We start from the raw sequence: 24,197 nt of genomic DNA, 5'->3' as shown, positions 1-24,197 counted from the left end.
GATGGAAAATGTATCTCAATCATTCGTTCGTTCGATCATTTTCAATTTCAATATTCTTACGATATTACTAGTAACGTTATAAACAGTAAAAAAAAGAAAAAAGAAAAAAAAGAGTTAAAAATTTTTAAATTAATTTTGTTAGGGTTGAGATATGAAATTTTTTTTTTTTTTTTCTATAAAAATGTCTTCTAATTCTTCCTCTTTTTTTTTGTTTTTTTTTTTTTCTTCTTCTCAAAAGGTCATTTAAATGAAAGAGACACTTTCCTTCGTCGTTATTATTCCTTTGACAATAAACGTTAATTCTCGTTCGTCGATATTTTCCTTTCCACGGGAATCTATACTAATTAGTATTGTTCTATTGGGCTTCTTACTATGAAGGAGATATGCCCTCAAGTGTTTCTTCAATGGCATGTTACGAAACTTGTTACGAATTCGTGTAGTTCTTGTATTTCCTCAAGCAGCTTCAAGTGCCTCTCGCAGAAGTCCTCTCACTTCTATCAATTCTCTTCTAAATTTCTCGATGTTCGTCTTCTCGATTTCCCTACTCTTCTCGCGGAAATAACGTTGTACCAATTGCATCATCACTTGGGCGAATACTTCGTCCTTTTCATCTTCTAACGTTTCCTGAAAATAATTATAAAAAAGGAGAAAAAACAAACAAACAAAAAAGAAAAAAAACAAAAAGAAAAAAAAAAGAAGAAAGAAAGAAAGAGACAAACTTGATCTTTACTAGACTTTAATATAAGATAATTCATTTATCTATTTCTATTTTTTCTTCTTTTTTCCTTTTTTTTTTTTTTTCTTTTTCTCTTTTGCAATCCTAAGTGCATGCGTGTGTGTGTCTCCTCTCTCTCTCTCTCTCTCTCTCTCTCTCTGTGTATGTATGTATACATATATATATATTTTAATTTAATTAATTTAACTTGATTAATTTTTTAATTTAAGTAACACTTTTTGATTATCATTAGATTTTGAATATGAAAACTTTTCATTTCTTTTCTTTTTTTTTCTATTTAATCAGATAAATGGAGTAGAGAAGTGAATATTTATTCATTTTTTTTTTGTTTTTTTTTTAACAATTTTTACTCGTAATTAATTCTTTGATTTAATTCGAATTTTTTAAATAATCCGTCAGACCTTGAATCTGAATAAATTGTTAAGAGAAAAAGATCAAAAAAGTGGATCACGGAAATGTCGGACTTATTTTTCAACAATTCTTATTCGTCATTTTTTTTTCCTTTCATTTTTTTTTTTTTTTTTTGACAATTCTTCATTCCTTTATTTAATCTCGATCATTTAATAATCCGGTAGATCTTGAATCTGAAAAATTGTTACTAATGCAGAAATTTGTTTTCCAGTAAAATAAATCCCAAGTATGAATTTATTTCCTTTTTCTTTTTTTTTTTAATTTTTTTTTTAATTAAATAATAATTAAAATTTGTCGACTTCATTTCTATTATTTCAACGAACCATATATCTCGAATCAGAAACATCGTGTGTAAAAAAAAGGAAAAAAAAGAAAAAAAAAAAAAGAAAAAAATAAAAATAAATGATCCAATTTTTAGATCCACTTTTCTGATCTCTTTCTTTCTTTTTTCTTTTTTTTTTCTTTTTCTTTTTTCTTCTTCTCTTTTATCATCAATTATATAAAATCGAAGATCTACGAATCCATTTTCTCCTTTTACTTTTCTATTTTGTTTCTTTCACTTTTCGTAGACCTTGTACTCATTCGCATTGACCTTGGTAAGATATCCCATTTTGAAATTACCATAAAGTGTAACGTGTAATTCTACGATACTAACGATATAGCAACACTGCATGAAGTCCCAGCGGGCGCGTTTGTTCGGCGGTGGTTTGACGAGTACCTTCACGTATTCGGCGATCGTTTGAAAGCCAGCGAAAGTGGGAATTATATTGAAGGGTGGTGGTAGGGTGGTCATCAGCATGAAATTGATGTAAACCTATAAGGAGAGAAAACATTTTGTTATTGCACAGACGGGACTAGTTCGTTGAGATTCAATTTGCCAACCTCCGTTCGACCAAAGGTCCATTCAACGATGACGTTATCTGTGACCTTGGTAAAGGTATTGGTCATACAGGCAATTAGCATATTAAGGACAACGACCACAGAAATGAATTCAAAACCTTTATTACGATATTTATTTTATATATTAATACGTCAATTACGTTTTAATTAAATACTTTTTGAGAATAAATTATTAAAGTAATTTTATAAAATCTAAAAAATTACTTGCGAATGCGATATAACCGATAATCTCCGTGAATGTATGATGATTTATGATGGTTTCCGTATCGTTATCACTTGGTAGATTTTCAATAATGACGTCAGCACTTTCAATAGGACTCATACAGAAAACGGCCCAAAAAAGTGTCTTCAGGCTCGATGGGAAATTAACGAATGAACTCACCTGTTGTATCTTTATATTATTTTTATCAATTTGTACCATATCTTCGTAATACTGATACAACTTAGACAGACCTAAAAGATAATGAGATTTTATCAGGGATGGGGGGACATTATAAATGGATCTTGAAGTAATATATTGAAAATAGATGAACGTTAAACCGGATGTGAAAGCTAAAAGGACGATGGCGAATATCACGATGAATTTGGTAACATCATGGATCATCTTTCCAAGGGAGAGTTGAAGAGGACCGAGGTGATAATTCAATTGACAAAGAAACATCAATCGAAAGAAGGCCATGATCGTAGCCAAACAATAAACACCTTCGGCTATCAATGTCGGATCGTATTTGTGCCAATATTTTCTCTCTAAGTCACATTGCCCGTTAATCCTGACGTCGATAGCAGCATCTATCCAGCACATAAACGTCAATAGGAACAGGAATATCATACAGCTTTCGTACCTAAAATGAATGATCTATCTGATCGTGATATAATTTGAAAAGAAAAATAAGAGAATTACCAGTTCCAAGGTGCCCTGAAGAATCTTCTTGGACCGAGCATAATGCAAAGCCGTATGATCGACCATAAATACGATATCACGTAAATTGCTAGAATCGGTTCGAATCCTAAAAAGAAAAGAAAAGAAAAGGAAAAAGAAACAAAGAGGGGAAAAAAAATTAGGCACCGATGCATTGGTACCTGTGTTATGGCTTTTTGAATTAATTCGAATCGTGTTTTTTTTTTTTCTCTTTTTTTTTTCTTTTTCATTTGTTGCAAAAAAAAAAAAAGAAGAAAAAAGAAGGAAAAAAAAAAAGAAAAAAGAAGAAATTTGATACCGGTATTCGGTGGCCCACGAAGTTGCTTGTTCTTATCGGCATTGGATATAAGAAATACGATGATAAGGAAAACGAGATAGCTGGCAACAGAGTGAAGGAATTTATTAACCGGACTTGAAAAAAATTTAGCGATTTTCGTGTTCGGTATGATCAGAATGATCAAGGCGATAAGAGGTAATAGGATTATTCGTAGTAAAACGGTTAAACATTGAAGCCAAGTTTTTCTCATCCTCCATTCGTACCAATTGTCCACCCATTTGTTCTCGATCAGCTGTAAAATTTTCAATGTCACGTAAAACGTTCAATTCAATTTTGAAATATATCTTTTCATTGGGAAAAGATATCTGTTAAATTATGAAACGTTTCATTCTTTTCTTTTCCCCTCCCTTTTCTTTCCTTTTTCATTTTTCTATTTCGTGACACACCTCTTGTACGTTCGGATGAGCGACAAAAGTTTTTTGCTTGTAATCAAGAGCCATTAACAAGCGCGGATAAATGAATCTAGAAGATCTAGTAAAGCCTGACGTTCTCTTCAACACTGTCTCCACTTCATGAGCTTTCCTGGCGCAACCGATCAGATCCGTAGCGAATTCTGATAATTTCTGTTTTAATCGAACGACGTTAATCCATATGAATCTTCGTATATATATTCTAACATTTATTTATATATATATATATAATCTAATTCGAATGGGCTCGATATATGAAGTTGGCATTATCGAAACCTGATTCGATTGACCTCGGATAGCTGGATGTACTCGTTATAGAACTCCCTATCGTAGGATGCAGCCATTTTTAGCTCGACCGATAGATTAAAAGAAGCGAGAATTGGATCTTCCTCGGTCAAACAGATATAGGCTGGATTAGATATAGCTCGATAGAGAAATATACGTTTTCGATCCACCGTTAAGCTGTCATAAATTTCACGTTCTCGTCTGTTAAGGACGCATCACCACTCGTAAAATATCTAAGAGAATGTGATCGGGTTAAAAAGAAAAAAAAAAGAGAACGACAAAAATAAACAAATAAATGAACAGACAAATAAACCAACAATCAAACAAACAAACAAACAAACAAACAAACAAATTAATTAATTGATTAATTAAATAAATAAATAAATAGAAAGGAAAAGATTATACAGATTCTACCGTGCTCGTACTTGCACACGCTCAAGCAATTGCAGTTAGGTGGGTGAGGTCGTTGAATCCTATGAAGTCGATGTTCGATCAGATATTGAATAAGCTCATAATGACCGTACTGTGCTGCGATCGCTAAGGGTGTAGCCTCGTCCGGGAAATCAGAGCTATGAGTGACACTGGCATATTCTAATCCCGGTGATATCTCGTTGAGCTTGTCTAAAATCATGCCGGCTATCTTCGTCTCGTTTTCTCTGATTGCGTAGAGATGGGCGTCACCGGGATCGATCTCTGGATGGGAAAGTAGAAATTTCACCATAGGGCCGTTCCTCTCTTCAATGGCTATGTGTAGAGCTGTAATACCCTGAAAAGAAATTGAACGTTAAAATATAGCTTTCAAAAAGAGAAAAAAGAGAGAGAGAGAGAAAGAGAGAGAGCTTTAATAAATTATTCATTTTTCTTTTCAATATTTTGTTAAAAATTTCAAGACAATTCGTCAATATTTTTACTTTCATTTTTCATTCAATTTAATTTCAAGAAAATTTGTCACATCTCACTCTTTGCGCTTTAACATTATTCACTTATTTTTTTCTTCCTTTTTCCTCCCTCCTTCAGAATTTTTTTCAACAGTCTCAATCAAGTTTCAGAAATATAGTTCTTTTTTTTTTTCGTCTTCATCATTATTCATTTCTTTCTTTTTTTTTTCTCTCTCTCTCTCTCTCTCTCTCTCTCTCTTTTCTTTACATCTTACAATTCCTTTCTTCTAGTTTTTACTCCCTTTAAAATATTTTTTATGAAACATTTTAATTCACCTTCAAGACAGATTATATTATCATATGACTTTCGTTATTCATAATATTTACAGTATTTGATATTTTTTTATTTTTCGTTCTTTTTTTTTTTTTTTTTTCAATTTTAATAATCCACTTCGAAAACAACGTCTCTCGTTCAGTTCTTTCTCGGATCGTAAGGATCCAAAGATAAAGCACATTATATAGATCATCAGAAAGCTGTTAAGATGATTCATTAACAAGATCCTCTTCCTAATTTTGTTCCAAATTTTTTTTTGTTTTTCTTCCTTTTCTTCTTTTCTTTTTTCTTTTTTTTTTTTTTTTTTTTGTTCCCCCAAAACATTGTCATGCCTCAACGTATCTTCTCTCGTTCGCTAATACTTTAGAAAAAAGAGATAAAAGTCGAAGTGTTTCTTTCGGTCATGGCAGGGGCCACCTACGTGGAATGCGCGTGGTATGAAAGAGAAAAAGAAGAAGATGAAGAAGAAGAGGAAGAAGAAAGAAAAGAAGAAGAAGAAGATGAAGAAGAAGAAGAAGAAGTGGAAAGGATCCCAGTGCGGGACGCGTGTAAACCATTTGTCGGATCCGATTCGGTTTAACAAAGGCGAGGAGGCGCAAGCATGCTCTCTTCGACACTACGAGAGACTCCGCATAACGGAGGAGACGACAGAGACAGAGACAGAGAGAGAAAGAGAGAGAGAGAGAGAGAGAGAGGGGGGGAGAGAGAAAGAGAAAGACGGGATGAGACGAGTGATGTTTTATGGACCACTTAAAAGAGACCACCGCTCGAAACGGGAACGATTTCTACCAGAAGGAAAAGTCTTTTGGGTTACGAGTGAAAACATCAGCCATCGAACGATAAATTTTATCCCTCTTTTTTTTTCTCTCTCTCTCTCTCTCTCTCTTTCTCTCTCTCACTCACTCTTTACTTTGTCTTAATATTTATGCCCTACTCTTTTATCCTAACGTGTGATTCCAATGCGACGGAGATAACGTGAATGGAAACGTGATAGGTAACTATGTATGTACCTATGCGTGCGGATATATCTTTTGGTATAATGGGTGTTAAATGGTCGATCACTTTGTGCTCAAATGTATCTTCTAATTTACAATAAAAAGAAATTTAACGTTTAAAAAGAAGGAAAAATAAAAGGAAGCTTTATATGTAACTAACTACTTATCTATCATAGTCAGTTTTGTGTTAGCGAAGTTAACGAAGAGAAAAAAAAAAGAAATGAAAAAGAAAAAATGGGATGGATGGGTGATGGTTGTGGTGATAGTGCGGGGGAGGGGGATAGGAGGAGAAAAAACAAAAAGAAGAAGAAGAAGAAGAAAAAGAAAACAATTGTGATAAATAGAAACGATAGGATCGATACAATATGCATGCATAAAAATTCCTTTTTTCAACCCTATTACATAGGAATCTTTTGAATTATCCAACATTCATGCACATGCATATGTATATATATATATATGTATATATGGGTATATACCATAATAATCATCAAAAGTATAACAGACACGTTCGTTTTAAAGGAATAAGGAATAAGAAGTCCCTTAGAATGGCGCCATTCAGTGTTAGACTAACACGTTCACACTTTATATATAAATGTGTTTCTCGTCCCATTTTTACGGCATACCAAGAAATTTTTCTTCGACTAACTTCGTAACTCTCGGATATATATCCACTCCTGAAATGTCTTTCCACTGTAGAGAAACAGTTCTGGGTTGGTTCTGGCTTGGTAAGCTTTTTGGATACTCCATGTGAGAGATCGACTTTCAAAGTGGCATCTTCTCTCTTTTTTTCTTTTTCTCTCTCTCTCTCTCTCTCTCTCTCTCTCACTCTCCCTTTTTTCTTTTCGGTATCTTTCTTCCACCAATATTCTTTCTTACCGTCCATTTCCCTTTTTTTTTTTCGTTGGAAGAATAGAACGGCGACGTTCATCGGGCCATCTGCGGCGAGTTTACAGAGGCAGTCATTCTCGACAATGGACCAGGGCCATTGTCAACGTCTATGCCGGTCACAATATTCCTGTGATATCCTGTGCCTTTTCGACTCCTTGCACCCTGGGGACTCGTGTACAACATCTAACCATTCGACAATGCCACACTCTTGTGATATACGCTCTCTCATCCGCAAACGGTTCCTCGATCTCACTGTTTCCTTCCTTCCTTCCTTCTTCTTCTTTTTTTCTTTTTTTCTTTTTTTTTTCTTTGTTTCTTTATCTTTTTCTTTCTCATATTTTACGTATCATCGTGTATATCTTTCTCTTTTTCTATCTTTCTCTCTCTTACTTTCTCTCTTTCTCTCTCTCTCTCTTTCTCTCTCTCTCTCTTTCGGTACGATCGAAAGTTTCAAAACCATCGACGTGCCAGATGTGCCACTTGCCCTTTTTGTTTTCTTATTTTTTGCAGGGATCGCGAATCAAATATTTACACATCTTTTATTAGTTCTCACTACGCATGCTTATGATTAATCGCCATACTGTTCATAGGGATATATTTGTGTGTATATGTATATATATATATATATATATATGTATACATAGGGATATATATGTAGGAATATATATGTGTGCATATGTATATATATATATATATATTTGTATGTTTATGCATAATATATATATATCTATAAGTAGTAAATGTGAGAGTCACAAATTTGAATAAACTTTTCGTTACGATCTATACTAGAAGTAATAAAATTTTTATCTTTGCCGCTTAACATCAGTCGTGTGAATTTTCCTAACTATTTTTTATGGCCCATTGAGATTTCTTAGCCTAAGTCGTATACTCGTTCTTTGAAGAGAGATAGAGACAGACAGACAGACAGACTGAGACAGAGACAGAGAGAGAGAGAGAGAGAGAGAGAGAGAGAGAGAAAGAGAGAGAGAGAGAGAGAGAGAGAGAGAGAGAGAGAAAGAGAGAGAGAGAGAGAGAGAGAGAGAGAATTTTTTTGTTTTATAGCATATAATAAATAAATTTAATTTCCTTAGATACTTCATTTCATATATTTTCATTATTATCAATACATTTTGATTACTTCATTTCAATTTGTTTTTTTCTTTATAGTTGTTAGATATTTTCTATGGATTACGTTATGATTCTCGTTTCATTAAGTTAAAGATGTGATCTAACATTTCGAAAGAAAGAGAGAATGAGATAAAGGGAAGGAGACTTTTTCTCTCTCTCTCTCTCTCTCTCTCTCTCTCTTTCTCTATCTCTCTCTTCTTTTTTCTTTTTTCTTTTTTCATAACGTATAATAAAAAGATCTCTTATATTCTGATATTTCATTCAGGATATTTTCGAATTCATACTTCTTTTCATATTTATTTTCAATGTTTTGCATACGTTTATATTACGTTTAAATAATATACCATTTGTTATAAAGAATGAGTGAGAATGACAGAGAGAGAAAGAGAGAGAGAGAGAGAGAAAGAGAGAGAGAGAGAACGATTTTTTTTTAAATAACCTATAGGAAATAAATTATATTTCTTTGAATATTTAATTTATTCATATTTTTGTAATTATCAAAACATATTGATTAATTCGTCTCAATAATTACTTTTCATAAATATTTTGATGAAATTTATTATGTTAACACTATAACGAATAAGAAATATCTTATTTCGTTATAAATAATAAATTTCACATTATATTTTTACTTATCTCTTCTTCTTCTTTTTTTTTTTCCAAAATATTGCACTCGCAATTTTTTTGGAAATTGCATTAATACGTATTAATACAATTAATACAATTATATTATTAATACGTAACCAGCATATTCTTTTGATAATTGTTCCCAGATATATTCGATAAAATCAGATTATCGAGATACCGTAATAATAATGGCCATAGTATCGTACGATTACAGAAATTTCTTTCATTTAATTAAAATATAAAGAGATTGTACGATGATACCGAGATAATAATAACGTCTATCATCTTTCATTATTTTCTAATGATAACTATGAAAGATATAAATAAGAACATCGTATATAGGTCTTCTCTCATTCGAGAAAAATTTTCTGAATGAGGGATCCCATTTAATGGCCCGTCATTGGATTGGCATAAGGGCCATTTCTAAAACGAGAGCGAATGTAAGCCATTGGGGGGGGGGGGGGGGGGGGAGTGGGTAGGAGTGTAGGGGAAAGAAGAAGTAGAAGAAGATAAAGAGGAAAAAGAGGAAGAGGAAGAAAGAGAAAAGAAAAGAAAGATGGAAAGAGAAAGAAAGAAAGAAAGAAAGAAAGAAAGAAAGAAAGAAGGAAAGAAAGACTCGTAGTAAGTTAGAGAGGAGTAAAAGGAGGAAGAGAAAGAGAGAGAGAGAGAGAGAGAGAGAGAAGGGGGTGATCCATGGATGGAATTTACAGCGGGGCGGGTCATTTGAATAATTTTTATCGGTCCTCGGTTGAAACCATTGTCTTGTAAAGGACCGTCTGAAATATGGCCGGAGATATACACGGAGGCAGTTAGTCCTTCTCTCTCTCTCTCACACACACACACACACACACACACACACTCACACATATACATTGTTCACATCTTCCTCTCTCCTTCTCTCTCTCTCTTTCTCTTTCTCTTTCTCTTTTTTCTCTATATCTCTTTCTCTCCAATAGAGTCAAATGCTATGGTATTTTGACCGAAAGTCGGACGGCCGGCAGACTTTTTGAAAACGTTGCGAACGGGATGAAAAAAGAGAGAGATAGATAAAGATAGATAGATAAATAGATAGATAGATAGAGAGAAAAAGAGAGAGAAAGAGAAACAAGGTTAGTGGTGGGGAGAAGACATTCCACATGGGGTATATACAGAGAGGGTGAAGATTCAAGATAACGAGTGGAGAGTCCACTGTGGTTTGCATTCTCGCTCCGTTTCTTCGATTCTTCTTCGCAAAGAAAGAGAAAGATAGATAGATAGATAGGCAGAGAGAGAGAGAGAGAGAGAGAGAGAGAGAGAAGGGAACGTTCGTCTACAATAATTCGACGTGTCTCGTAAGGATCTCGCGTAAATCACTCATGGAAATGATCGAGAGAGAGAAAGAGAGAAAAAAGAAGAAGAAGAAGGGGTTGCTACTCAAAGGGAAACCGATGTCTCTCGTCCCTTTGCCTGATATCTCGAAACGTTCGTTATATTCTTTTTATTCCTTTTTTTTTCTTTCTTTCTTTCTTTTTTTTTTTCTTTTTTTTCTTTTTTTTTTCTTTTTTCTTTTCCCTCTAGTCGTTGGCTTGCTTTCTTGAAATGAATTTGCCGACGACGATGTTCTCGAGATCGATGAAGATAAAACTATCTCGAAAGTTTCGAAAAATCGATCTACCAATCTCAATCTTATGTTTTTATGTAGGTATATCTATAGCAAATAAAAGAGAGAAAGGGGGAGAGGGAGAGAGAGAGAGAGAGAGATAAGTTACTTGGTAGTTGGTAGCATTAATTTTAAAATCCGGATGAACTCTCAGATAAAGCTCGACTTCAGCGATACTTCCGTTTATCACCAACTCGAAAAATTCCTGTTCTATTTCTTGAAGTTGTGGAAGCGTCACGTTTTTTCGCTATATAACGAAATGATAAATAAATCATCTCAATCATCTCTTTGATCTTTTTTACGATGTTATCTTGTATAACATATATATGTATATATATATTATCATTTTATGTTTTTTTTTTCTTTTTATCATTTTATATATATACATATATATATATATATTTTTTTTTTCTTTACTATTTCATATTCTTCTTCCGTTTCGATTCGACGAGTATCCTCTTGAACCATTTTTGTCGATAATCTCCCTTTTAACTAATCTAATTCTAATCAATTATACGATGATAAATCCTTATATATAGAAGTATGATTTAAACTGTATCGAGATTAAAACTTAGGTTATAAAATAAAAGTGACTGTAAAAGTTGAAAGGATCTTGGATTTGGTACTGTTTTCGGATAGGCCGATTGATTAATCAGACAAAATGAAGTTTGTTTTGGCAATGTGTAATTCAAATTTATCGATTGCGTGTATTGTGTTATATATACATCGTTTATAATTTATCTCTCTCTCATTACGTACACAAATAATATTATTAATAATAATAATAATAATAATAGGTAATAATAAAAATAATAATAATAATAATAATAATAATAATAATAATAATAATAATAATAATAATAATAAAATTATAAAATATTTATTGGAAATAATACATAATAATAATAATAATAATAATAATAATAATAATAATAATAATAATAATAATAATATTAATAATAATAATAAAATTAATATATATATATATATATATGTATATATATTTATATTTTTTCGTAGATAATTTAAAGATGATAGTCGATATATATTTATATATATATATATATAAATATATAATATATATAAATATATATTTACATATATATATATATATATAAACATACAATATATATAAATAGATATATATATATATATAAATATATATATATATATATATAAATAAATATATATATATATAAATATGGACGTGTCGATATTGAAACTAGAAAAAAAAAAAAAGGTTAATTAGATACCATTGTACGCCGATATTTTTTCTAATTGTACGAATTACAATCAATTCGCTATACAAGGACGAAGAGAAAAAGTCCGACGATCGATTGATAACGAGCATAGAAAATAGGAAAATGATATTTATTTTAATAAAGCTCACGCGATCCGCATCTCTTTTTGACGAAGCACCAGCAACACGTGCGCTAGAACAACGCCGCGATATAACGTGTTTTTAATTTGCACGTTCCATTCCGTAAATATGCACATGTATCTATGCATATATGTATGTGTGTTTGTATGCGTATGTATATGTATAACGATGTCTTCCGTTGTTTCAGAATTTTTCATTGTTATTGTATCTTTGTCTTTTATTTTCTCCTTTTTTTTTTTTTCTTTTTCCTTTTTTCCTTTTTATTTCCTTGCTTCCCCATAGCAATGAGTCGTGCACGAATGCACACATACGCGAAGGGCCATACCACGAGAAATAAGGAAAAAGAACAAAATCTCGGACAAAATAAGGAAAAAAAAATCGTCTCGACATTAAAAAAAAAAAAAAAAAAAAAAAAAAAAAAAAAAAAAAAAAGTGTCGTTCCTTTCTTCGTCCTTTTCATCTTTTTCATCATATTTTTCCTAATCTTCTTCTTTCGTTTTACATATACACATTCGTACACGTTATACACATATATACATAAATGCACTCGTTCATTCATTCATTCATTCATTCATTCATTCATTCACACAACACACATAGACGCATACACTTTTATGTATACTCGCTTAAATGAAATAGCACGGAACGATATTTATATTATATACTCGTATGATACATACACATACATTAGAACGTTAGACGATGAAAAAGCTTTGATATCTTTCTAAAGCTTTCGCGTTCTTTTTATTATTTTTCTAAAAGTTTAATATACTTTACGTCACTCTCGTTAAACCGGATAGAAATATCACTGTCCAATTCAAACACTATCCAACAAGATAAAAGACATAGTCTTTCTCTCTCTCTCTCTCTCTCTCTATCTCTCTATCTCTCTCTCTCTCTCTCTCTCTCTCTCTCTCTCTCTCTCTCTCCTTTTCTCTCTCTCTATATATATAGAGAGAGAAAGGGAGAGAGAGAGAGAGTGAGATTAGATATAAGCGTGTCCTTGGAAAAACACACGAGAGGAGAGAGATAATAAAGCAAAGTATTGTTGATTTCAATCAAAGGATTAACAATCTTATAAGAGAAAAAAGGGACAACCTTTTATTTGTTTTTCCTCTTCTATCCTTCGACATGTTGAACAATTGTCATAATTAATTGTAAAGCATGTTACGTGGTAAAAAAGAAGAGGCAAAATTATATAAAAACGATGCGTACCAATGTACTCCGTTGTACTTCTCGTCTTTTACATTACGATCGATATTCATTGTCTCGTTATTAGTCCTTTCTTGCCTGATAATTGGCCGATCTACGTCGATCGTATCTTTAAACGAATATGATCTTCGAACGAAGAACGATTCTAAATTCTTCCAAATTCGCAAAGGATAAAAGGAATAATGTGCCAAAGCTTGACTATCAATTACGGCATAACAAGATGCTATGACGTCGTCGACCAATAATGTTCCTTCCATTGTAAGCGGCGCAAAAACACCCTTCTCAAGGATCAATCTCGTTTCGATCACTCGATCCCAACGAAGACGTTGATCACGCGAATACACTTCATTGTTCAATATATTATCCATTATGGAAAACGTAGGATCCTCTTTCTTCTCGGCCACAAGAATTTTATCCCCTATTCGTACCCTCGCAGCAAATATCGTCGATTTATCCTTAATCGGTACCAAATGTGCTGGGGTCAAGGTCAACACTCGTCCAGATTCCGTAATAAGTCTAACAAATTGCCGTCTCTCCGTTGGCGACCTATCCAAGAAAGCTATCACCTCGCTGTAGATCAATTCGCCCTGAGAATTCATGGCAGCTATGCGTTCGCCTAATTCGATCTCGTCCACCCTCTTCCGTCGACCGTTCTCCGTTCTGACGTAACTTTTCCCAGGGAAACAGCCACCCGACTTGCCTGCTGATGATGATTCTATAAAAAAAAAAAGAAAAAAGAAAACAAAAGGAGAGTAAAAAAGAAACAAAAAGATCTGACCGTGGTCCTTATAAATTCAATTTTTTTCCCATCTTTTTTTTTCTTTTCGTTTTTGTTCTCTGCGGGTTTATTCTTTTCTGTCTCTCTCTCTCTCTCTCTCTCTCTCTTTCTTTGATCGTATTTATACGAAAGAGATCGAAATAAAGATTATTTAAATTTGTTATTTAAAATAAAGACTATTTCAAAATTTCGATCTCGCAATTGAACGATCTCGAAGGAATATCTTTTCTCGATTGTTGATAAGAATTTAAATAGAGATTAAAAATTTTTTAATATTATCGATTGAATGAATTTACAATCGACAATACGTTTAATATTATTTGCCGTTGACGATGTACTTTACATTTTTACTTTGAACTTTGATTACGAAACTTTGTACTTTGTCTTCTAAACTAAATCTCATGTTCGTAGATCAGCGTATTCTCTTCTGTCGGAGAATCTCGAGTAATTCTTACTTAAAAAAAAAAAAAAAAAAAAAAGAAGAAAAAAAAAAAAAGAAAAAAAGAAAAAAAAAAAAGAAAAAAGAAAATTGATCCGAAAAGAGTGGATCGGTCTCGGTTCATTCTCGGACGTTGGCACAATTTTTTTTTTTTTTCGCGCGGACTTGTGCCTCGATTAACCGCGATCTCGCGGGGCTTTAAGTCTTTCTACGTAGGATCGATTTTTCGAAGGAGGTAATCGGATCCATCGTACACGTTGGACCTGGAATACCGATCAGGAAGGTCGGTGACGCATACGAGCATAACAAGCAACATCCTTAGACCGGTTGTTACCGTGGGAAATCTCTGGTAATCTCCCCACCCTACGTCACGAAAATCGATATCTTCTAACGAATTCCAATCGGAGAATCGGATCTATACGGAAGAAAGAAGAAGAAAAAGAAAAAGGGAAACAGAAAAAGAACGTCGAAAATTATATATAGGAAATTTAAAGACGACGAAAGAGAGAGAGAGAGAGAGAGAGAGAGAGAGAGAGAGAGAAAAAGGAACAAAAAAAAAGAAAAGGAAGAAGATCTCCGACAGATCAGAAAATCGAGGATTTTCTTTTTTTTTTTTTTCTTTTTTTTTTCTTTTCTACCTTCGAGTCATGCTAATAAAGGTGAATCGATATCGATCTCAATAGTATCGATCTTGTCCTTTGATCATGATGAAAAAAAGATTTGTATATATATATATATATATACGTATGCGTTAAAACAAAAAGGGTGGGGAGGAGAGAGCCCAGATCAGAAAATATGTCACGTTTCGAACCTGCCACCTTCCTTCCTTTTTTTTTTTTCTTTTCTTTTATTCTCTCTCTCTCTCTCTCTCTCTCTCTCTCTTTTCCTCCCTCTTTCTTTCCCTCTGTCTTTCTCAAGCGACCCTCGAGGACGCGATCCATCGACCGGTATCGATTTCGCGCCTACTTTTACGCTCGATCTTTTAATTCGAATGGACAGGCACGGTGCCCGATTTATCGGTATTTATTTCGTAATACGAAACTTTTACGTGTGACACGAACGACTTGAGCATTATTGGCCAAAGAAAAAAGAAAAAGAAAGAGAGGGTGTGAGAGAGAGAGAGAGAAAGAGAGAGGGTGAGAGAGAGGGTGAGAGAGAGGGTGAGAGAGGGAGAAATGAGAATCGATCGTTCAAATCTTTGGCAGGAACATATCAAAGATCTATCAAAGTTTCTTTTTTCGTCAATTAAAATATCAAATAAAAAAATCAATCGTACGGTCGTTTAACAAAAGACAAATGGAGGAACGATGAGGAAAGAAAATTTATTTATTTATTTATTTATTTATTTGTTTCCTTCCTTTTTTTTCTTTTCTTCTGTCCTTTTTTTTTTTTTTTTTAAAAAAAAGTTAATTATCGTATATGATAATGCATAAGATATTTAATCCTTAAGGGATCTAATAAAATGGGATCTGGATGAAAATTAAAATCATTTTGCCGAGTCACGATCAAACTCTGCAATACCCGAGCAAGTCGATAAGAAAGAAAATGTTTCGTATTTCTGACGAATAGCGGCGCTTACTGTATATTCGCAAGTGATAATGTAAGTAAATAATAAAGTAATCTAATAATAATGTATATATATAAATAAACAAATAATAATTAATATATATATATATAGATTTCCCTCTATTTTCTTGAAATTTTTTAACGAAATTTTAATTCTCATCGTTTTTGAAAAAAAAATTTGACCGTATATTAACAAAATAATTTATATAATTTATATATATAAATAAATAAGCAAATAATAATTAATTTATATATATAGATTTCACTTTATTTTCTTGAAATTTTTTAACGAAATTTTAATTCTCATCGTTTTTGAAAAAAAAATTTGACCGTATATTAACAAAATAATTTATATAATTTATATATATAAATAAATAAGCAAATAATAATTAATATATATATATAGATTTCACTTTATTTTCTTGAAATTTTTTAACGAAATTTTAATTCTCATCGTTTTTTAAAAGCGAATTTGACCATATATTAAGAAAATAATTTCAAATGTTTTATAAAAAAAAATATATATATATATATATATATACATTACATTAAAACAAAAATAATTTTCGAAATGAAATTTTTCTCTTTTTCAAATCTTTCATAACGTGATTTTAATCATCATCGTTTCATTAGAAGATAATTTGATATTTCGATCGACTCTTTAGGAAAAGAAAAAAAAAAAACAAAAAGAAAAAATACAAAATGGCGTTCGAGGATCCGCTTAACTGAATACATCGTGATGTACGTGTGTTCTTTTTTTAAGCGCATGAAAAAATTCTTTTATCAAATGAAATACCAACCAGATTTAACGGAACAATGTATATGGGATCTGGACTCGTAATAAACCCAATCAAAACCAGCTTCGACTGCGAGTCTCGCCAACATTCCGTACTTCGATCGATCGCGATCACTCGTCGTCACGTCAACGGCTCGTCCTTCGTAATGAAGAGAATCGGTTGCATGTTTTCCCTCCTCGTCCCAGCCCTCTGTTACTCTCAGCTTCACTCCGGGCCATTGGTTCATTACCGAGATTGCTAGGGTGTTCAATTTCTCCTTGCACCTCTGTAACATTGAAAATATTTGATTAAACGTTGCTAATTAAATTTTAGATTAAATCGTAAAGTGTTCCTTTTTCTTTTTTCTTTTTTTTTTTTGTCTTCTCTTTTTCTTTTTTTTTCTTTTTATTTCTTATAATTCCGAAAAAAGTGTTGGAAAATTTCTTTTCAATTATCTTCTTCGAGATGACGTCGTTTGACGACAATGTTACATTTAAGAGAATTAAATTATTAAGAATTATTAAAGAATTCTTTTATTAATTTTTCAAGAAACAATTTGACGATAATTTGCCTCACAATTTTTTTTCTTCTTTCTTTTTCTTCAGATTTGTTTTTATTATCTTGAATTTCTTAGATATTCGAAGTGGAAAATTAGAAAAAGCAAAAGAATAGACAATATTTAAATAACATCGTCATTATTAGGTATTATATTTAATTTATATTTTTATTTTATTTTATATATATATATATATATATATATATAGTAATAAATAATAAATACAAAATTTAATAGACAAAAAATCTAATATAGTACTATATATATTCGATTTATATTATATCAAAAATATATAAATACTTAATATTTATATAATGTTAATATTATAAACACACATACACACACACACACACACATATATATATATATGTATACGTATACAATAAACATTCGTCATTCGAATATACACATCAATGAATATAAATCATAGTAATATAACTTAAGTTTTCAAAAAAAAAAAGAAAGAAAAAAAAAAGAAAAAAAGAAAAAAAATAGGGATAGACCATGGAAAATCAGTTATTTCGAATCCTTTTGAAAAAGATCGGAAAGAAGTCTATTCTCGCAAAAATAACTTTTCTCTATGTCCTTTGTACATACGTTAACCATGCTATTCCTTTTTTGTCGATTTTTTTCTTTCTTCTTTCTTTCTTTCTTTTTTTTTTTGGTTTGTCATTATTGTCGTTATTGTCGTAAAAAAAAAGTTCCGCTTAATATGATTTTTCTTTGGGCAATACAGAAATGGGAGAAAAAAGTTCGTGGAATAATGACGTTCGAATATTTAACGTAGTTGCACACGGGAAAAAGGACATATATATATATATATATATATATATATATATATCGCGAATACAATTTGAATTGTGTGTCAGGTCGAAATAATTGGAAAGGCGATACGAAGATAATGATAAAGAATAAGAAGAAGAAAAAGGGTCCTGCGAGAGTCAAGACGCGGAAAACGAATGCATGTTTTGACCGGACACGAGAACGGAACGGGATTTCTCAAAGGGACTTTAAGGACCTACCGAGCCCCATAGCGAATCAAGGGGCAAACAGGAGTATAAATACGGCCGTCGTGTTGAGGATTATTCGGTCACGCCGATCCTCTTGCTTCTCGTAAGCTCTTAAGGAAAGAAACTCGAAGAAAATTCTGACTTCTACCTGCTCTTTAACTTCTATACCTTTTTTTAAGAAGGAAAAGCGGCTTCTTATTTTCTCATTTTTATATTTTTCCTTCTCTCTCTCTCTCTCTCCTTCTTTTATTTCTTTTTTTCTTCCTTCCTTTCCTTTTCTTTTTTCTTTTCTTTTCTTTTCCTTTTTCTTTTTCTTTTTCTTTTCTTTCTTTTATCAAAAGAGTAAAAAGAAAAAAAATAAAAACGAATTCTCATTCCTCCATATCGTAAATTCGATCGTTTAAACTCGATCATTAATTGACGATAGATTATTGTTAGAATTGAATTTATTTTTAGAAGAATAATGATAAACGTAGAGAGGATAAAAAAAAAATAATAACAAAAGATAGAAGCCAAGTTTTTCCATTGGAAAAAAATCCATAGTTTGGAATGAATGAACAGGACACGTTATTATAAAAACGTGAAGATTATAAAGTATCCCAAAGAAGAAAAACATAAGTATATATATATATATATATATATATATATATATATATATATATATATATGAAGGTGTTAGAAGGGAAACCATAAGATTATCCATTGGCTTTAATGTATGTATATGTAAAAGATGGTTTACATTGAACAGAAACGAATGAACGCGTCGAACGAATGAACGAACGAGAGGTTCTCTTTTGTCAGATTCTAAAGACTTTTTAAACGTTCTTTTCTATTTCATTAAATGTCTGTAAACGTAAATACTATAACGATACGTTCGGTGAAATTTCTTTCGTATTTTCAGACCGAGTGGTTTCTTTCACGTTAAGCTTGATCGAAATTCATCCGACAGCCGATAGGCGTGCGATTTTTATGCACTCGCATGCACACACACATACACACACACACACACATGTACACACATACAAACACATATATATATACATACGTACATACGTTCGTATATATATATATATATATATGTAAGTACATGTAAGTAAGAAGGGCTTTGCTTACTTCTTAACAGACACTTTGGATTTTCACCAGTGAGGATTCGAAAATGGAAAGGTTGCCGCGACCGGTCCCCCCTTTTCTTCCTCGACGCAGTCAATAGAAGCTAATTGCCGGCGTGGAGCCGCAAATTCGTGGACATTGTCAACCCCATCTCGTTCGCGATATCGAACGGGTCTTTCCTGCATTGTATCGCGAAGTAGCGACCAGTTTCTTCCTCCTTCCTCTTTCTCTACCTCTTTTTCTTTCCCTCTCTGTCTCTCTCTGTCTCTCTCTCTCTTTCTGTCTCATACTCTCTCTCTATCCCCTCCTCTTTCTTTCCTTTTTCCCTTCCTACTTTTTTTCTCTCTCTTTCTCTCTCCCTCTCTGTCTGTCTGTCTTCTTTCTGTTTCTACATTCACCCCTTTTCCCGAGCCCTTAATTCAAATTCTCTTGCAATTCGATCGGTAGGGACAAAATCAAATTCAATTTGAGAATTTCTTTTCATATTATGTACAGGGTCAATCATGAATAACATTGTCGGAGTTTATAATTTTTTTCTTTTATTTTTCAGTGTGAGAGAGAGAGAGAGAGAGATAGGCATATAAGTATGTGACTTTAAAATTATATAAAATGATAAAAAGTTTGAATGTTTGTCAGAAACGAGAGAATACAAAATTAGATAAAAGATATATATATATATATATATATATATATATATATATATATATATAATTGTATGATTTCAAGGATGGATGACGTTTATAGAGGATTAAATATTTCGAATCTTTATTTTTCTTTTCTTTTCTTTTCTTTTTGTTTTCTTTTTCTTCTTTTTTCTTTTTTTTTTTTTTTTTTTTTGTAGAAACTTAATAACGTAAAGTCACATATAGACACGTAATCGCGTTAAAGTTTTCAAGATTTTGATTTAAAGGAAATGACGTAAGGAGTGAGCTCGTGCGAAATCACATCGTACATTTTGATGCGATGGTGGGAACGAATGGTAGGAACGGATGGAAAGAGGAGAATACGATAAGGTGGATCGAAAGGAGAGAGGAATGAGGAGAAGGAGGAGGAAGAAGAAGAAAGTCGACGAAGAAGAAACGAAGAACGAGATAGAGATAGAGAGAAAGAGAGAGAGAGAGAGAGAGAGAGAGAAGGTATAAAAGGGCCGAAAGAGGACGCGGTATAAAGAGAGGAAAGAATGGTGAAGGGCCAGAGAGATATACCGGCTGTGGTGCACGATGGGGTGCCTTGTTCGCGCAGCGGGTTGCACTCTCGGCCCCTCCCAGACTTTACATCTATTTACAAACATTTTGGCGGAGTCGAGAGACATGGAGCCTTCTCTTTTCTCTCAAAAGAGAGAGAGAGAGAGAAAGAGAGAGAATGTCGGGACCTTATGAAAATCCATTCTGAGTGAAAAATGGCCTAGCCCGTAATCCATTAGAGAATGAGAAAAGAAAACGAGAGAGACGCGGGGGTGGTGATAATAATAATAATAATAATAATAAAAAGAAAAAGAAGAAGAAGAAGAAGAAGAAGAAAAAGAAGAATAGCAATAAATAAGATACATTAAAAAACAAAAAAAAAGAGGAAGTAATTGTAAAAGAAATTATTATATTATTATCAATTATCATTTTTATTAAAGATATCGCAATTCAAAATATCCTCAATCTTAAAAATATTAATGTATATGTATAAACATACGTATATTTTATAAATTCAATAAACAATTGTAATTAATAAGAAGTATTAACGTAATGTATTAGTGTCGATTATGATATTCGTCATAGTTCATAGGAATTAAAAATTTCTTTTCATCTCAATACGTTAAACATATATACACGTACACGTACACATATGCGTATTCTAAGTATCATAAAAAGTATAATGAAAATAGTAGAAGTCAATGAATAAAAATGTAATATGTACTGTAATAAAAAAAAAAAAAAAAATTGAAAAAAAATAAAGAAAAAAAAAACAACATATGACAAAATTATCGAAAAACTTTTTATATCTATCAATAATTGCAATAAAAATAATCTTAATAATAATATAATAAATTAAATAATAATAATAATAATCTTTTTTATTACATATATATATATATATATATATATATATATATATATATATAATTTATGATTTAAGATCATAAGATATAGATATTCACAATTATCTCGTCAATATTTTGTACGTCACGATTTGTACGGAGTACATTTTTTCGTTTGAAAAAATTCATTTAATTTCAACATTAAATGGAGCCCCATGAGAGGACGTTTAAGAGCTTCGTACTTCTTACATCGTCCTCTTCGTATTCCATTCTCATACTCATTTCTTTTCTCTCTCTCCCTCTCTCCCCCCTCTTCCCCTTCTCTCTCGCTCTCTCTTTATCTTTTTTCTTTTCTTTTTTCCTTTCTTTACCTTCCTTCCTTTTCAATTTTAATTTTCAATGAAAAAAAAGAAAAAAAAAACAAAAAAGAAAAAAGAGGAAAAAAGAAAAAGAGGAAAAGGGAAAGAAAAAACAGAAAAAAAGAAAACAAGAAAAAAAAAGAAAAAAAAAAAAGAAAAAAAAGAAAATTATATCGAGAAGAACCGTCGGTAGTGGTCGCTCGTTATCGTTTATAATGGCGCTACCACGGTGCTCGAGGCGTTTATGAAAGACGAAAAGAGGAAACCAGTTCCGGTGAGTGATGTACTCGTCGCGTATATGATGCCTTCTCCTCCTTCTCCTCCACCTCCTCCTCCTTCTCTACCACCTCCTCTTCCACCTCCTTCTACTTCACCTCCTCCTCACAACCATCTTGTACATGCAACATACGTGCTATCTCCTCTCCATCGTACCTCGCGCGATACCTCCTAATTACCGATCGTCTATCACTTACACCTCGTTTACATATCTTATCGCGCTCGGTAAACGGCTGTTAATTGTCGCGTCTTCTCGATTCAACCACTCGATCAATGATCTCTCTCTCTCTCTCTCTCTCTCTTTCTCTCTCTCTTTTTCTCTTTCTCTTTCCCTTTTTTTGCTCTGCCTTTCTCTCTTTTTCAATTTCTTCGTCCATTCAAACATCAATACTTGTTATCATTTATTGAAATATTATAATACTTCTTATCAGTTATTTAGAGATAAATAATTATTCAGAGATAAATAATAATTTATATTTTGAGATATATAATTTTTCTTTCTCTCTCTCTCTCTCTCTCTCTCTCTCTCTCTCTCTCTTTCTCTTTCTTTTTCTTTTTTTCTCTGCCTTTCTCTCTTTTTCAATTTCTTCGTGCATTCAAACATCAATACTTGCTATCATTTATTTAAATATTATAATACTTCTTATCAGTTATTCAGAGATAAATAATTTTTCTTTCTCTCTCTCTCTCTCTCTCTCTCTCTCGGTCTTTTATATAAATATAGTTACAATAGTAATAATAATATCGGATTGGTTTATAATTAATATCGACATTTTTGTTCTAAAATAACAATATTAGTAATATTAGAATATATTAAAAAATATATTATGAGGAAAGTGATGAATAGTAATCTGTAATATTGAGATTTGATTAATAAGTAATATATTGAAAGTATTATATGAAAGCAAATAAATATCGAAAATTTATTATGATCTATAATATAATACTTCCTTGACCAATGGATAATATCAGAATTTGAAATAAATTATACGGCTTATATATTTAGATATTATAACGATTAATATATAACATTCAATTGATTAATAAGTGATATAGAAATTTTCAATTAAAAAATAATAAATATAAATATTATACTAAGTAATATACAATAGTAATATTATACTATTGGATTAGTAAATATTACTAATATTGTCAAGAAGAAATTTGAAAAAAAAAGAGAAAAACAAAATATATATATATATATATTGATGTAGATATATAAATATATATATCAAAATAGTATATCAATCGATTGTTTCAATCGTCAATAAAAAGTATTGAAAAAAAAAATAAAGTGTTAATTATTTACATACAAAATATTGAAATTGTTTACATTATTTATTAACCAATTTAATAATTTTGTATTATTGTCTTCTCTCTCTCTCTCTTTCTCTCTCTCGTGAATTCGAAGACGAATTATAAATTTATTGAAAATCTACTTTAAGGAGACGCGAACAAAGGAGGAGAGAAGAGATCTTTCGCATGAGATGAAAAGTTAAATACGTCGGGGCAGGGTTAAGAGGTCAAGATGAGTAGAACGAAAAGAGAAAAGAAGAATTAAGAGAAAGGAAGAAAAGGAAAAAGATAGATAGATAGATAGAGAGAGAGAGAGAGAGAGAGAGAGAGGGAGAGGGAGAGGAAGAAGATAGAAGTACAGAGAAGATGAGCCACCTTCTAGACCGAAGAAGGGGGTTGGGTCCTGATGTGAAGGAAGATGGTGAAACAGGACTGGGCTCCATCCCAGCATCCGAAGATGGAGCCCCGCCCCCGCCGGTTTCTTCTCAAGTCCTCCTCCTCCTCTTCCTCCTCCTCCTCCTCTTTCTTTTCCTCCTCCTCCTCCTCCTTCTTCTTCTTCTCCTACCTTGGTCAGCTTTACCTTCGCTGCCAGGCCAACCTTTTATTTCATTCTTCTTGTTTCAACGCTCTTTCTTTCTCTCTCTCTCTCTCTTTCTCTCTCTATCTTTTTCTCTCTCTTTTTTCCCTCTCTACTTTTCCATCATCCTCTTTCCCTTTCCCCTCTTCTTCTCCTTCTCACGTAAACCACATTCGGGAATTGAAAAAGAACAAGTTTCTTCTCTTTCTCTTTCTCTCTCTCTCTCTCTCTCTCTCTCTCTTTCTCTCTTTCTATCTATCTATCTATCTCTATCTCTCTCTATCTCTATCTTTATTTGTCTGTCTCGCTCTATCTCTCTCTATCTCTCTTTCTCTTTATCTT

At 32.1% G+C, this 24,197-nt stretch overlaps 2 protein-coding genes across 4 annotated transcripts in view; both read right to left on the bottom strand.

The window, feature by feature from the left end:
• Positions 1–453: 453 nt before the first annotated feature.
• LOC118441899 (short transient receptor potential channel 5) lies at positions 454–10,958 on the bottom strand. The gene is made up of 12 exons (XM_035866918.2): positions 10,908–10,958; positions 10,600–10,737; positions 4,424–4,764; positions 4,004–4,199; positions 3,690–3,866; positions 3,265–3,535; positions 2,949–3,054; positions 2,588–2,889; positions 2,252–2,500; positions 2,030–2,145; positions 1,803–1,961; positions 454–624 (listed from the first exon to the last, which is right to left on the bottom strand). The coding sequence occupies exons 1-12, from the start codon at positions 10,956–10,958 to the stop codon at positions 454–456; spliced, it is 2,277 nt and encodes a 758-aa protein (XP_035722811.1).
• A 741-nt stretch (positions 10,959–11,699) lies between these two features.
• Positions 11,700–24,197, bottom strand: part of hh (hedgehog signaling protein) — a 71,510-nt gene continuing 59,012 nt past the window's right edge. For all 3 annotated transcript variants that reach the window (XM_085654897.1, XM_035867996.2, XM_085654896.1), the window contains 2 exons: positions 16,667–16,928; positions 11,700–13,798 (listed from right to left, as the gene is read on the bottom strand). In XM_085654897.1, the coding sequence (XP_085511023.1) occupies positions 13,023–13,798; positions 16,667–16,928 (1,038 nt within the window). In that variant the 3' untranslated portion in view covers positions 11,700–13,022. The remainder of the gene's footprint in view (positions 13,799–16,666; positions 16,929–24,197) is intronic.

Source organism: Vespa mandarinia, chromosome 2 (genome assembly GCF_050613455.1).
Source record: "Vespa mandarinia isolate Hongniang chromosome 2, ASM5061345v1, whole genome shotgun sequence".
Lineage (NCBI taxonomy): Eukaryota > Metazoa > Arthropoda > Insecta > Hymenoptera > Vespidae > Vespa > Vespa mandarinia.
This window is presented reverse-complemented; position numbering and strand designations above follow the sequence as displayed.

Excerpts from the sequence above, each read along its gene's own strand:
- LOC118441899 (XM_035866918.2), bottom strand. The coding sequence starts at position 10,958 with ATGGTTCAAGAGGATACTCGTCGAATCGAAACGGAAGAAGAATATGAA. Across the intron at positions 10,738-10,907 it reads CGGAAGAAGAATATGAAATA|CGAAAAAACGTGACGCTTCC; the intron begins GTAAAGAAAAAA and ends TTCGTTATATAG. Across the intron at positions 625-1,802 it reads TCATGCAGTGTTGCTATATC|GAAACGTTAGAAGATGAAAA; the intron begins GTTAGTATCGTA and ends AATTATTTTCAG.